Below are 17,238 nucleotides of genomic sequence, written 5' to 3' on the forward strand. Positions count from 1 at the left end.
TTGTTATTACTACTAGGCGCCCCCAATAAACTGTTAATGCCTTCCTTGGCAAATCAAAGTGGATTTTTCACATCACAAAGGATACCATATACAGCACTATATATCATGAATTACAAATTACGATAAATAAAAATGCACTAGTCTTAAGGATGTTTGATACGTTATGTACTGAGGTAAAGATATCAAGAACTGGGCACTTTTTTTCTAATCAAGGGCACCACTTACTGGCTCACTAGCCGTTCGGGCGGTTGGTTTATGACTCTATCCAATGTTACCAAACCCTCGATAAGATTCAATGTAAAATATACGGGGGTCCGGTAACAAGCCACTGGCTTCCTTCCCCCAACAAGGCCACAACTAGATGATGCGTTCACAAACTGATCAAGGTCAAGTTGGACTGCAGTACAGTATCTAGCACGTTAATGGTCGGAATTTACAAGTTAGCCCCGAAATATTCTCACTATAGAAAACGGACACACTTGTATAATACAGAAAACTGTGCACGTGAGCTGTAATACTTATATACAGAACTAACCAAATAAAACACTGTTTTACTTGATTTCCTACGTGGACATTAATTTCAGTTTCTTGTTATATAGCCTTTAAGTGTGCAGAATATTTCTTAAGCGCTTTCTACTTTCCCTCGTTTAATAACACTAAGGCCTGAGAAAACTTAGATCCAGAGATCTTTACCTTTTTTTTACCTAATGGCCACCCACTAGAGGTGGCCATGCAGAGAGGAGGAGGTCAGTGGCCTGCGTTGGATCCCTCCATTGTTCTTGATTGATTTGTCAAGGGCTTTTGAGTGAAGTATTTCCTTGTGTTAGTTCTGCGTGATAACTTGGCGAGACTTAGTAACTATGTCCTCTCGTGTTGGTGGTGCATGACATAACAAAGAAATGCCCCGAGTTCACGTTTTCCATCCCCTTCATGATTGTGAATGTTTCAATGAGCTCTGCCCTAGTGTGCCTTGTATAATCGAGACGACATAGTTCAGAAATCGTCTTAGTTACTCCATGCCTGTATACAGTAATCCTGATTGGGACATCTTGAGATTTGTACAATTAAAGGAACATTTTGTATTCAAAGGTACGTTTTATAATTTCCACTGTGAAGAAGTTTAACACCAAGGATGGCAATGACGGCAGTAATTTGGTCACAGACGGGGAGCAGGAGTTCCTGCTGTATGACTTCAAATTCTGGTGGTCGTAAGGCAGGCGAGGATGAGTCTCATCGCTCTGTTTGGATTTTCTCTAGACCCTGTTTCTCACGCTGGAAGGTAACTACAAGGACAGTAGGGGCATAATCTATAACAGCTCTGATGATGGCAATGTACATGAGACGTAGGACCCTGACAGAGGCTCCTTTGAGGCCGTGGGTGAGGGACTGGAGGGGTCTTGTTCGTTGGTGGCACTGGGAGATGACGTGGGCGACGACAGCGGAGGTGGTGGCTTCAGTAGTGGCACACATGGGTTGACCCAGGTTCCTGTAGGTGTGTACTTGTTCAATGTCTTGTCCTTGCAGGGAGTGCAAGATGAAATTGATGTTATTGACTGAAATGACTAACCCAAGTATTTGACAGATCTGGGCGAACATGGTAGTAATTTAGAGGTCATCAGCATAGCTGATGATGTGTCCTTTGAGACCGTGCTCAGCAAAAGTGTTGTTGAGATGGCAGATGGAGGTCATGCAAATGTTAGAATAGTGTTGTGGACACCGCCCTGAGGCATGCCCAGATCATGGGGTCCTGATCATATAATAGTGACCCTGTAAACAGATATGTCAATGAGAGAGGTAATCAGCAATCTATGTCAGGAGTTTGCCCTTCACATCCATGTGAGTGAGGCCCCAAAGGATCACTTCACCATTGGCTTTATCAAATGAAGTGAGCGATGCAGTGAACAGTACTCTTCCCAGGGCGAAACCCATTGAGGTCAGGGTGCAGGTGGGCTTCAATTTTCCAGTGGAGGCGGTGGAGTATCATGCATTCCATCGTTGTTGAGAAGCAGATGAGGGAGATTGGATGATATTCATCATGTCTGCCTGGTTTAGGGACTGGGATGGTGGTGGCAGTCTTCCTTGCATGGGACAACTGTCCAATATCATAAGAGAGGTTAAATAGACATTGGAGGGGATCACCACAGGTGGTAACAAAGGCATTAAACACATCATATGTGACGCCGTCATCACCAGGGGCAGTGGGCTGACCGTGCTTAACAGCATTTATTAGTTCACACCAAGTGGGTAGGCATGCAGTCCTCCACCATCTTGTAGCAACCACCAAGAAACCACACAAAATAAATTTTTAGGTTTGAAAAACTTAAAAAATTACCAAAATTCCGTAAAGGGGAATATTTTAGACGTATCCAGAATTTATTGGTCATAATTTCCAAATTCTCGAAGTGCAAATTTCCATAACCTGAGTTTCCGTAACCCGGGGAATGCCTGCATTCGATAATAACTTCTGAAACTTTAACATCAAAGGGGTGTGGCAAACAAACGTAACCTAATGATTGCCAGTTTAGGTCTTACAGCCAGCCATTGAGTGCTGTGCCCCAGTCAACCCAGCTGCAGAATGGATTGCTTACCTTTCAGCAGTAGAAGAATAAGTGGTCAAATGGATTACTGGCAATGCCAATTCCTTATACAGTATACTGAAGATGTAGTATTTAGCATGCTGTATTCATACTGCAAGCCAATGTTGCTCACTTCAACTCTAACATCAATAACATTCATGCCAACTCTTGTTATCCATACTCACTCCTAGTATAGTATGCTATTAGTTTAACTGAAACAGACTTTTCTGTATGCTGGGTGCACAACCCCAAAAAAGCCCTTAAATCATAAAGTACTGTACATGTACTAGCTACTTCAGCAAATAAAAACACTACAAAGCTTCCTCCAGAAGCAAGTCATATTGGTATACCTATGGCCCTAAAAAATACAATTAATTCCCGTTGCAGGACACAAAACATTCATTGCAGAATTTGACATAACTCGGCAGCACCGTGTATATCACCAGAAATACTGTACAGTATACTTAAATGCTAAAAAAACATGGACAAGTCTAATGTCTGTCCAAATTATTAGGGTTAGTTTGTGAGCTCTAAGCTACTCTCATGCCTTAACCCTATAATGCTAGTAAATGATTAGCAGAAATGAAAATGACATTCATTCAAGAAAGTTATCATCGATCACCCTTAAAGTATTAAAGACTGTAAGTACAGTTTCTTTTCGTACCGTGAGGATATAATAAGGGTCCCAGTAGGGCTCCACCTCGACAGGATCGTTGTCGAAATCGGTGATGTACACGGTGGGGATGCGTGCCATGTGAAGGTTGGACAACACCTAGTAGTACTCTATGCTGAAAGAAGCCAGGCAAGGGACATGTGCTCTCATGTTTTTCCATTGGAACTTTGCAAGATTATTTCATCCCCATACAGAATGAAAGTTTTTCTTCCATTATTTCATTAATCATATCCAACAAATCAGCAGAAGAAAATTTGAAAGCTCAACCATTTTTTCTATATTAAGGAAATGGAATACAGTACTGTACCTGTTCTATCAAATACAGTATTCCAACAATGCAGGCTCATGTCAAAGAACAATAATATTTGAGGCAAATGAATCAGAGTTTACATCTAAAATCACAATAATCACCATAGCTCACTTAAATACAGTACTGTACAGTATATCATACTGAACACACTATGAACGTACTGTACAGTAAATTTTCTAATGTACTAGCAAAACCTGAAAGTTAGGAACCCTTTGATACTGGCAGTTGGAATTAATTTATCAATAAATGTGCACCTTTCTCTCATATCCAGTTATCCAAAAAGAAATTTTTGGATTTACCCGGTACTGAAATTGTTATCAGCCAAGACTTAAGGCATTACATATTACTGTCATACTACCATGTGCACTGTGACCCTCATCTGGCTTCAGTTGCACACCATCATTTCTTCAACCCTCGTTTCCTGCCCAACACATTGTTACCTACTGGGAGGAGGAAGGGTAACAGAATTGATCACTTTAAGCTTGGTTATCAAATGGGATTTCAGGATCAACCCATCATTTATAACCTAATGAAATATCTAGAAAGACTTGTAAATGAAATCCCATTATGCATGGTCATATTGTAAGAACAAACATGAAAGCAACTCATTATGACCCTATGAGGGCAATTAAAAAAATATGAAACACATCTCAGGTGATCCCTTCTGCATTGTGATACCAGGGACAACAGACCTTTGAGCAAGCCCACATTGTATATCCCTCATTGTAAGAGGAGGAATGTAGCACCAAAGTTAAGTGAAGACAGCCCAACATCCAAACAGCTTCAGTTATCTGAAGAACCCAATCCAGCTGTAGCCAGCTTTCAGACTCCATTAAGTCCTTAAAAAGAACATGTAGCAGCACATAATCTCTAAAAAATGAAAATTATGTATAGTACCAACAACTCCAAAGGCAGGAAGCCAGTGTATCCCCAACCAACATTCAAAATGGAACAACATAAAATTCTATTTCTATTCACTAGACACCCACATATGGAATAAATAGGCTCAGCTATGTACTGTAGTGGGTACTGTACTCTGCAATCAGGTTCCCCCCATAACAGGGTACTGGACTATGCTGCCCTGCATACCAGGACCCTAGCTAATGCTCACCTCAACCTGGGTTGGTAGCTCATTGAAGGCAACCTGCGGAGTAATGGCCAGAATGCTCACCACACAAGCGAGTGCTCCCAGGTTTGATCCCTGAGCAAGGTGAAACTATGGGCAAGCTTCTTTATGCCATCTACCCCTGTCTATCCAGCAGAACGTAATGAGAAATCTGGATGTTAATCTATTATCAGGTCAAGTTCCAGGGTAATGGTTTGCCAGTGTAGTTGGCAAGTTGTACGGGCTTCTTGGATTATACCCAGAAACTATGTCATACAGCTTGTTAACTTTGGGTGTGGTTGATGTGTTGGTAACAGCTTCTACACCTTAAACAGATTTGCCAGCCAGCCTCAAACATGAGGGCAACCATTATATGCTTGCATCATAAAAATAAGATAAGGAATAACATTTTATGGAAATGCCAATGCTTAAGGGGGTTCGTATTTTGCTCTTACAGATGGAAATAGAAGAGACATCTGCTTGATCTGAATACACACAAGGAACTGAAGATTGAGCAGAGAAATTAAAGTCCATAACTAAAGCCAAATTAGGGGTGTGAAGTGCAAACAATGGTGTGACAGTAAGAACTATTACCTTCAGCCTTGGGTAATAAACTTCTTATCCAAAGGTCTAATTTCAGACACTGTACCTGGGTATGATGGAAAGGTATAAATGAATCAATGAATTGTACCCCTTCCAGCCACCAATGTTGGGGATAACAATCTAGGTTTTCAACTGGCAGATATAGTTGGTAATGGTAATGCAAATTGGTTGAGCCGAGCATAAGGTTATAAAATAAATGCATAAATACTTTTTCACTGAAGAACTAGAATTTCTTGCAAAGTTACATTTAATCCATTTCAGTCTGCCTATTCATGTTATACAGTAGATAATAGACATGAAAATGTTTACTATTTGTGAAAGACAGACCAATTGCTGTACAATGTAACTAACATAGATAAAGGTACATTACAATATTCACCGGGTACCATTTCTTCTTACAACTTAACCAACAAGCAGACTGAAATGTAGCTAAATGAACCAATGGTAACATAAGAAGAATTACAAAGTAACAAGGACATAAGGATATTAACATATCACATCACAAATTGGGTTAACAGTAGTCCACCATGGTAAGTACAGTACAGTAGTGTCAAACATAAGTGCAATCAACTTGGTTTTATTACACTGAAATACTTTACCTTTTTATATCATAGCTCAAGTAGCCTATGCTGTGTCTACTGGTCAATGCCAACACTTAGACGAAATACTAGTAGTGTAGAGTTCCTATACAGAACTTGTACTGTACATCAATTTGTAATCCTTGTGTATCAACACCTGAGCTTAAAAGCATATAAAAATAAATAAATTTAATCTGATAGCTAAAATCACTTCTTAAATGAATGACTTGAACATGTAAACATGCTTGAAGCATAATGTTCCCTGCAAAATTAATCTAATGAGTCTTTAACAATGTTATTACTGTGCTACTGTACAATATTCCTATTCTCTACCTAAGAAATTTCTTGTACAGTATTTATCTTCTATTTATACACAATACAATACAGTTAACCAATACAGTAAAAATATGTATATACAGCTCCTCCCCGACTTATAACAGGGTTAGGGACCCAATTCCAGATCGAAAGTCGAAATGGTCCTAAGTCGAAAATGGTTAAATAATACAAAGAAAATCTAAAATGAGTGTCTCTTTTTCTTCTCAGCATCACAAAACTCTCACTTTTAAGCTTGCCAGCCATTTTAAAGTTATTACAAACGACAATTTTGTCAGTACACAACGCAATCACTGACCCTTGCCATTCACGATTTTGACGATTCACGGCATGCAGATGGTGGCTAGCTTGCAAGCCTTTTCACCACAGCATACAGCATAATGAGTCACCCCACTCAGCATTTCATGTTGTACTCTTAATACTTTAATGTTTCTGTATGAAATGGTCCCCAAAAGACTGCCTAGTGTCAGTGCTAGTAGAGTGAAATGTAAAAGGCAGAAGTCATTGACGACCCTGACACAAAGTTGAATTATTAGGTAAGTTAAAAGAGGGGATGAGTGCTGCCGCGGCTGGTCGGTTGTTTGGTATAGGTACAGTAAGTCCTCGCTTAACGTCATGGTTACGTTCCTGAAAACCGCGACGTTAACGGAATCAATTTTCTCCATAAGAAATAAATAAAATACGGGAGTTACGTTCCCCAGCCTTCCTTTGCCCCATAAAATACATTACATATACAGAAATTCAATGGCATTTTTATAGAAAATAGTATATAAATATAAATAAACTAAATCACTTTGTATTGTACTCACTGATGGATGGAGGTGGTGGAGCGAGTGTGTGGTGGGTAGTGGAGCAGAGGAGGGTGGCGAGGCACTGAGACCCGGCAGGTGGCTCCTCCTCCCGGTTTAAAACCTCAAATTTCGTAGCAAGGCTAATGGTCTTATGTTGCTTCTTCACAAAACTTGCATCAGTAGCACTTGAAGGGCGCTTAGAAGCTAGTTCAAATGGTTAGAGCATAGTATTAAGAGCAAAAACTCTTAAACACGCACAAATGCTGTGGTAGCTTAACAAAGACTGGCAACGTTTGGGGATGCCGTGATGCTGCGGGAGAGAGCGTAGCGCGCCAAGATGAGAGAGGGTGATGCGCCTTACAAAGTAGTCCATGACGACATTATACTGAATCGGCGGGAAGTTGTCCGAATCATGGGTATCTAAAGAATAGCAATGTTGTAACGAAACAACGTTTTCGGAGGCAACGTTAAACGAGGGCTTACTGTGTACGGTAGTGCACTAAGGTAGTACAAGTTGCTATTCGCGGTTTTGCCTATCGTGCCATTCCTTGGAACTGAACCCCCGCATATAACAAGGGTTTACCACGCACGCACGCACGCACATGCATGCACGCACACACACACACATGCACACGCATGCACGCACACACACGCACGCACGCACACACGCACGCACACACGCATACACACACAGTAAACCCTTATTATATGCGGGGGTTAGGTTGCAAGGAATGGCGCAAATAGGCAAAACCGCTCCTCGACTTACGACAGGGTTCCGTCCAGACGACCAGGTCTTAAGTCGAAAAGGCGAAAATATTACATAGAAATTCTAAAATGGGTCTCTTTATCTTCTCTGCACCACGATAACTTTCACTTTTATGCTTGCCAGCCATTTTAAAGGGAATCACAAACGAAAATTTTGTCAGTACACAGCGCGATCACTAACGTCGGTACTCTAAAATATGTCATGTGATAAATATTTTATACGACCATCGCCGTCGTATGTCTGGGTTGTAAGTCGAGGAGAGACTGTATAGATGGTGGTGGGTTAGGCTTCAAAATGCCTCACAAACCCCCTAATTTTGCTAATATTTCACCCACAGTAAAGATAAACTGTACATACAACTGTGACTTTCATAATTACTTTACCTTGGATGGTCTTTTCTGGCATTTTATTCCAGAAAGACCTGTTTAGTCCCCAATAAACTCTGTACCCCCTCTCATTAATCAATGCACTTATTTGTTTTAGAAATTCATGAGCTGCTTTCTTTTCTGCACCAGCAGATTCTTCACTCACTTTAATGCTGTATAACTAAGCCTTCTTTTTATATCTATCGAACCATTCACTGCTGACCAAAAATGTTTCCACGCTACAACTCTTAACCACTTTCACGTGTTGACAGTTCTAGCATTATCTTTGTGAACCGTTCTAGTTGCTGACCAGTTGAGCCTTAAACTCTTAACTGGCAAATCAGGATTCCCTACTGTACCTCCATATGCACAAAAATGAAACAAAAGGAAGATAAAATGTCCATGATGATGGGTACCATTTAAGAGTTAAGGAATGGCCATTCTGAATTAAGTACTACTGTACAGTATCTCACTTCTCTGCTTGCTTGACAGTTTTCATCTTTGCTGCAATGTCAGTGTCCTGTGCTGTTTCTTGCCAACAGGTATATCACTAGATCCACTTATATGCTTATCACCACGGATGAGGTTCAGACAAAGACCATATAAGTGAAAAATGGCAGGAAAAAGGCAAATCACACTAAGAACCCAAGTGATGCTAAGATTCTTCACAGCTGTGTGGAGGATGGTTGCAATCCTCATTCAGCGAAATAATTCTATTAACGTTCTCAATGTTTTGCTCATAAATCCAAGGGAGCATTCGTATACCACCTATTAGATTCTGGAAGACTTGTTCATAACATTAGTTCATTAACCAGAGTATTCTTGTATACAGTATACACTGTGGATGCACTGTATTGTACATATAGATATACTGTATACAATACATGTATATTATATAAGATATTTATACTGTAATGTATAGTTAAAACCACTTTGGAATTATCCAAGGAACACTACGCTTCATTGGTGGAAAATATCAGTACAGGTATTACAGTATGCAAGTAATTAACTAGGAATAGAAATCACCATCTCACAGACACAAGGATTACAGTTTTCAGGAGTAAACAGCTATGAAGCTTATTAAGAACAGCTTAATAGAAATCCAATACTTCTTTCAACAAGTTTAAAGAATACAAATGTGGGCCAAAACTAAAAAATTCCATTTTATGACTATGGGGGGAATAGTCCATGAACCTGTGACATGTAAACCTTGAATTCCTAAAATACCTTCCAGCAGAGCCTGTGCATTGCTGAAGGGATTGCCATTCTTTATGACAAGGTACTGTACATTATCCAAACATACAAGACTTTTTTTCTGCAAGTGGTTCATTCTTATCCAGCTGAATCTGAGGAGATGATTCAATGCCATCTGACCAAGTGGTTCAGGGTCTGGCAAGGCATTTGGTTAATGGCTCAAAACTCCCTCTGTAGGAACATGCAAATATCAAATCCTTAATGTGCCAGTAATAGGTAATTAAGCAAAGTAATTCTATCCTCAATATAAAGCTAACATGAACATCTAATGTACGGAAGATAACATCAAAAGAAACATGCAAGTTCCCGTAATGTCAAAGAGCTGAGCAGCTCTTCTCCCTTGTGACAATATGACTTAAGTGCTGTGGTTGTCCTTGTGACATTGTTTTGTAGCTGAAATCAAACAGTAAAGGATTGGAATGTAAAGGAGCTATATCTAAGCTTCAAACACTCTTCAGCATTCTCCAGTTTTAATGTACAATACTGTACCATCATACCTTTTTTCTCCTTTTGGAATCCAGCATGAGATTAGGTGATTATAAAAATTTTCAATTTTGATAAATTTTTAGGTTGCAAACCTACAAGCTTACGTCCTGGGGATTCACCCTAGAACAACTACTGACTGAATGGATTTGCTTGATCCCATATAATAACAAGTCAAGAGAAAATTTAAACCTATGTAGGGAACCTTATCCTGGTTAAACTAAGGATTATCCATTATGATACCTCCTAAACTCTTATGGCACATGTTAATGAAAGCATATTTTTTATAGCCTAATGGTGTTTTAAAGCACAGGTGTTGTGAACAGATTTCAACCACCTACTGTACCCCAGCCTTGCAGGAATCTGAATGAACCACTGGACTGAACGTGACTGAATATTCTATCTAGAGACATCCGAGTGAGAATGCGTTACTTGCAGCAGAAACATTATCTTTCCCTAACTGCCTGGATAATGTATCCAGCCATTAAACAAGTCCAACCATCCAGTAACATGCAGGTTTAACTGGAGGGTGTTTTACAGGTTCAGACATCACACTTTACTCACTGATATCCTCTGCCATAGATAAATCAGTGCACAAGTGCCTTAATTTAACTACCTACTGTACAGGTATACAGTATTATGGGAAATGAACCTAGACTATAAATTATGTTATAGATAGAAAATATGCATCTTACAGAATTCTTACAAGAAAAATAATATGAACAGAATCTTAAAATGACATAGTTAAGCCTCTGGTCAACCTTAAGAAACCCAGAATATAGGTCAATAGAAATCAATTACTGGCGACTAGGGTTTCTCATTTTTGGGTGTTATGAACATCCAGGGATTCCGGGACAAAACCAAACCTTGTCCTGGGAATTCCCAGTTTACGTAAATACGGGTACAGTATTTGTGTGAAAATTAACGTAACTTGCAGTTTTATTTAAAAAATACTTTAACAGACCATAGTACTGCATCTTTATACATTCAGTGATATAATCATATTACTGGATTAGAGCAAAAACTTTCTCCTAAAATTTTAAACAATATACATACTATCATACTTCTTGGACTCTTGGTAAACTAAAAGTACTGTACTAAATTGGTAAAATAGCCCTTTTATTTTACAACTACTATACCGTACTGTATATTATACCGTAATACATTCAGTGGCATATTTTTGTTAATCTTTGTCGAGAAAAAATATAGTGATTACAAATAGTGTACAGTATAGTCTTCATTTACGCGGTCAATTGAACCCGTGGAGGTCCGCGTAAAACGAGAAACGCATAAATGAAATAACAGAACATATGGGATTTAGTGAAATAGAGACTGGGCCGACCCCCAAACTACACTTTTTCCGACACAAAACGTACGCTGTAGTAAAAATAACATCTTAATTTTATGATGGTATGCACACACAATTAATATTTAAGAGAAATATCAATAATATTAGGCTTTTTAACACTTACGTTAGTAGAAAAGATGGCTGGGCACACGGGGATGGGGGGTTGGTTCTGAGGCAGAGGGCAGATTATTGGCCCTCACCTGTATCACTTGTATCAATTATATCACTATCCACCACAGAGGCTTGCAGGGCCTCTTTCTCAAACCCCTCAAAGTCCATATCCTCACTATCACTGACTTGGGCTGGCTGTGGTGGGTGCTGGGTGAAGAACTCGGTTATGTTTTGTTGACTGGGCGACCTTGTACGCACCCTGCCCAAGCCGCTTCCCACATAAATGATGGAATGAACCGCGTAAATAAAAATTACTGGTCTGGCCAGGTGCCGCGTAAATGACCAAATGCGTAAACCAAATCCGCGTAAATCGAGACTATACTGTACAGTAAAAACTGTACCACTATATTTGAGTTGACTCCGATTGTATTAGGCTTGTTCACTGAATCACTGCATTTAGATATCTTAAAGCAATTGATGTTATTGTATTATTAATACATAAATACATATGCCTCCATATAATGTCAATCTCAATATTTTGTATCATTTCATAATAAAATAATGGCTAATACAAGACATACAATAGATTTTAAAACATGCGGAGTATCTATGGTACTTCAGACTGTGGACCACAGCTCCCCACTCTGCATTTCCCTCCACAAATTAATCCACATAACTGACAAAAAAGGGTGAAACCACAACACTGCACTGAAACACAGGCTATGTTTCTCACCAACGGACAAGTAAGAGCTTGTAGCTACAGTATGTTTCTTGATTATGTGCAGTAAGAGTTAATGGGTGTGAAAAATAAATTATTTGACCAGAAATATTACATTTTTATTATAGTTTACTTATTTTTACTATTCGCAATAATTTGCAAAAGCATGGAACTCCCAGGATTTTGGGCATTTGTCCCGGGAAATAATGTTATGGTTGATCCTCCGGAACCCAGTTGAGAAACCCTACTGGCCAATGTTTATCACTAGTATGACTTTTAATAACTTCTCACCCAATACCAGCCCAAAAAGCCTGAAAAAAAAAAAAAACCTTTGCTGTATATCAGGCATGAACCAAACAGAAAGATTTACAATGTACAGGTAGTCCCCGACTTACGACCGACTCGACTTACGTCCACCCGCACTTACGACCGCCTCAGTCGTACCAAAATGTGGTCAAATTATGTATTTTTGAGTCCCAAAGTCAGTACACAGACAAAATTTTCATCTGTAATTCACTTTAAAATGACTGGCAAGCTAATAAGTGAGTGTTTTGTGGTGCTGAGAAGAAAAAGAGACCCAAATTTTCGACTTACGACCTGGATGTCGGTCCCTAACCCCGTCTTAAGTCGGGGAGTACCTGTATAGCACTGTATAAAGAAACATCATAAGTGAAGTGTACACTGTACTGTACCAAGAAGCATATTCATTGACAAACAAATGCAATCAACTACAGTACTGTATTCAGTTTTACAAATACTGTATTAATCACATAGTATGTAGGTAGTTCTGCATCTCCCTTTTTAGGTCACAAGAACCAATCTTTACACAAAGTATTTGGGTATTTTCTGTAACAAACTAATAGCTTCAGTCATTATATATACATTTAACCACGATACTTACTTACTGTACCAGTACAAAATTTAATAAGGTGTTATTTGTACCTGTACTGTATACTGTACCATATCAGACTAATGTATGTGCAGCACTACTGTAAGCAGTAGAGTGACCTATGACATCCAGTGGAAATTTTTGTTATAAAAATTTTTATGGTAGCTCCTTAATTTTTCATAATTCTTAAAATAATTTAATAAAGATAAAATTCAAGATGTCCTTAAATTGCTTTCATATACAGTACAGTACAGGATACTCTTTATATTTGTTTGAAGCACAGCATCTCAGTTACTGTAACATATTATTTTAAAACAAATACTGTAAACAGGAGAAACTGTAAATAAATGTAACACAATGTAACATACAGCACAAAATACTGTACTGCATACAGTACAATATATTTATCAACAAAAACACAAAACTGTAATGCACAGAAATGAAAATAAACAACTTACAATCAATTATTATCACTTCAGTTCAGATCCCAACATAGTTAAAATTGCAGTGTCAATCACAGGGAATAGTAACTGCACAGTTACAAACAAAAATAAAGTATAATTTCCTTAAGAATTGTAGAAAAAATTCCAACACTTTAAGTGTCTCATGTCCACCATCATCTTTCAAGCTCTAAAAATTAAGAAAAAATTTATAAAAACACACAAAATTAAAAAACGTGCATCAATTACTGTTACTTACCCTTCCTGCACGACTCTGTGATTTCTTCAGCATACCCGCATAATCCCTGGAAGGGGCGGAAAAAATTACATCTGTTGAAATTGACACATATACTGTACATATACTTGGTATCTATATAAGCTTCTGTTAAATACTATACAGAACAATAAACAATATACAGTACTGTTCTTCAATACATATAAATACAAAGTTTCACTTCAAGGAAGATTACATTAAGTCTCTGCCATGTCCCTAAAAGTTCTGTGGTGTCTTTTATAATAAACAGACTTTTGAAGAGCATAATTGTGAATTTCCTAAGTACAGTTCAGTACAGTATATCTGCACTGTACGACTTCAGCGGTTTTCATCTATTAAATAACATAAAGAAGGTTCTTATTTTAAAACCAAGACCGTCTACCATGAAGTGGCCTCATGGCATCATGCTGCATCCAGCGCAGCTGTTCTCTCCAGCCAGTCTCCTGTGAGAGCAATTCTAACGTTAATTATAACTGTCATGGTCGTACAGTAGTGCTTCTGGCACAAAGAGAGTGAAGAAAGTCATGACTCTGACACAGAAAATTGAATGGTTAGATAAAGTTGATAGCAGAATAAGTGCATCAGCGGTTGGCCAGACATTTAAAGTGAATCAGTCAACTGTTCATTCCATAAAGATGAAAGTCAAGGAAATTAAAAGTAGTGTTGCTCATAGTGCACCACACAGCTGCGATTAAAAGTAAATAAGAGGAAATACACAAACAATAAGCACTATTTCAAGACAAGACTTGACCAACACTGAAGCGGGTTCAGGTACATTCACATCTCTGTTACACACTGTTGGCAAGTACTGGTCAACCCCTATGAACTCATGTCCTAAAGTAAAAATTTACGAAAATTCATAGAAGAAAAGTGTCTTAAAATTGTTTAAATCATTTGAAAAATACATAGCTCCGGTCCGACTAATTACCCAAATGTACCCAAATATAGCCGGAATGAAGTCAAATAATGGTCCTAGATGAATAAATCGGACTGCCAATCACTTCTCGACTAGTATTTGGTGTCAGAAAGTCACAAAAAATTGGAAAACTTACTTTAATCTGAGTTAATAGATCGCGTGCATGTACCGAGGGAGCGAGGAATTACCCAAATATAGCCGCAATGAAGTCAAATGATGGTCGTACAAGCGTAATTCGGGCTGTGAATCACTTCTCGATTATTATTTGGCGTCATAAAGTAAAAAAAAATTGGTAAACTTAATTTATTCTGAGTTGTGTTGTGTTAGGTTAGGTTAGGTTAGGTACATGCACTTGATCTATTAACTCAGATTAAATTAAGTTTACCAATTTTTTGTGACTTTCTGACACCAAATACTAGTCGAGAAGTGATTGGTAGTCCGACTTATTCATGTAGGACCATTATTTGACTTCATTCCGGCTATATTTGGCTACATTTGGGTAATTAGTCTGACCCCATTGCTCAACTCAAAAGCCATATTGGTTGCAATTACAAATTACCTTAGTTTCTTGTTCAGTTTAAATTTCCAATACCAGTTTTACATTTTCATCATTAAAGAAACGTTTATGGTAACGTTCCATGAAAAAAAAAATCCATACATAAGCAGACACTTCCCTTACAATCAGCGGTTCCTTATGTTATAATATTAGAAATTACAGTAGTTAGTGTATATAAGTTTACCTCGTCCTACAGTCAAACAACTACGATTTTTTTAAAGATTTACATATAAAAATACTTACCAATACTGCCTTTATGTTCTTCTCCTTCCTGGTGTGAAATTCATTGGTTACACTTATCACTAAACACTAAGATAACTAAGACACAAGATCTACCCGACAGACGATAACACAAGAGCTACCCGACAGACGATAACTAACACAAGATCTACCCGACAGACGGCCACAAGAACTACCCGACAGAGGGCCACACGAGCTACCCGACAGAGGGCCACACTGAGCCAAGGAAACTCTTAAGATTCATCAAAACAATTTAGGAATATTATTTGTTTTAGACTCATTTTTGTAGGTTTCTTCGTAATTATAGCTATATATTTATTTATTTTGTTATGTTATATATTAATATTAAAGAAATAATGTATATAAAGTAGTCTTCTATAGTTGCTGATATTATGGTCAAGTACAACAACATTACTTGAGTTATGCCACACATAGTCATCACATACGACAAGTTTGGTTAAATGACTAAAACTTTTACTGAATCTCAATGCAATATATTAAGATAAAAATTACATCAACAATATACTATGTAAAATTAAATATATTTCTACCTTGCACATGTTGGTCATACTGGGTGAACAACGCAATATATAATAGCAGCAGACAACATCCTTGCAAAAATTCATTATAACACAGCTCTTTGTAATTTCTGTAATGTAAATACAGAAACATTTGTATTGTATAAGTATCAAGATTTTCCTTCATTTAATTCTAGTTGTGTGTTAGTGTTAGTGTGGTGCCACCGAAACTGGCACCCTAATTTTTTGTTCAATTCTTGTTGTAAAATCTCTTGACCTTTACACTCATCTCTCGCTGTTGACCTAAATAAAAGTGCTTTGACTATGTTCAAAGCGATAAAGAGGTTTGTGAGGTAATTTTCCATGAAAATTCCCAGGTTTACAGGTAAATTGTAGTGCCCTGTATTAATTGTGAAATGTTCTGGAATTTGATGGTACAATGCAGTGAGTGTTCGAATTGTGCATATCATGCTGCATGTTTTAAGTGCTAAGATGTAAAGAAGTTTTGGTTGAATACCCTCATCATTCATACAGGTTACGTTTGTATCATTACTCGGTTTAGTTTTCTTTTACTTAATTGAGTGTAATGAAACGAAAGCGTCGGGTCTGGGTATTCTGTTGGTAATTTTTTTATTTATCTTCATCTTTTTGGATCCAAGTTTCAGTACAAGAGGAAACAGAAGTACCTTGAGAAGCCCAGCAATTTTCGATAAGGCAACACCTTTCTCATCCGACACAAGCAGAAAGACTCTGGATCGATCCGACCCTGAAGTTCTTGAACAAGCTTGCCGGCATTGGGCTGAACTAGCTACATTGGATCAGTTTAATCTGTAACCAGGGGCAGATCCAGGGAGGTCCTGAGGCATATAGTCAGATTAGCAACCTGGGAAAGCTTATCTTATCTAACCTGCTTTATGTATAGTTTTGCTATTACAATTATGATATGGACAACCAATTTTGCCGACAATAAAAGTTTATGCTTATTTGATAAAATCGTCAGTTGCTTTTTAAAGTATAATTGGCGATGATCCCTATTTAATGTTGTATATATATATATATATGCTGTTTTCTTCTTTCCTTGTGGTTATCAGCATATACCTAGATCACGCGCACCTACAGTGATTTACTTGCATATATATATATATATATATATATATATATATATATATATATATATATATATATATATATATATATATATATATATATATATATATATATATATATATATATATAACTCATGGATGCATATCATGGCACTCATAACTGAACAAGTGAATATGACCCTAATACACTGCCACGTTGCCACAATATCTCAGTTACATAATTTCATTAATTTTTCCTAATCTTGATAGCGTCCACCTTGCAATGACCTTTAATGTCTTGCCAAT

At 37.9% G+C, this 17,238-nt stretch overlaps 1 protein-coding gene across 9 annotated transcripts in view; it reads right to left on the minus strand.

Moving 5' to 3' along the window:
- LOC121879334 (inositol hexakisphosphate and diphosphoinositol-pentakisphosphate kinase 2-like) overlaps positions 1–15,546 on the minus strand; it is a 299,526-nt gene extending 283,980 nt beyond the window's left edge. For all 9 annotated transcript variants that reach the window (XM_042385999.1, XM_042385963.1, XM_042385957.1 and 6 more), the window contains exons 1-2: positions 15,333–15,546; positions 13,603–13,648 (exon numbers count right to left, since the gene is read on the minus strand). In XM_042385999.1, the coding sequence (XP_042241933.1) occupies positions 13,603–13,635 (33 nt within the window). In that variant the 5' untranslated portion in view covers positions 13,636–13,648; positions 15,333–15,546. The remainder of the gene's footprint in view (positions 1–13,602; positions 13,649–15,332) is intronic.
- Between the last annotated feature and the right edge of the window lie 1,692 nt (positions 15,547–17,238).

The sequence above is a fragment of the Homarus americanus genome, unplaced genomic scaffold (assembly GCF_018991925.1).
Source record: "Homarus americanus isolate GMGI-L3 unplaced genomic scaffold, GMGI_Hamer_2.0 scaffold15169, whole genome shotgun sequence".
In the NCBI taxonomy this organism is placed as follows: domain Eukaryota; kingdom Metazoa; phylum Arthropoda; class Malacostraca; order Decapoda; family Nephropidae; genus Homarus; species Homarus americanus.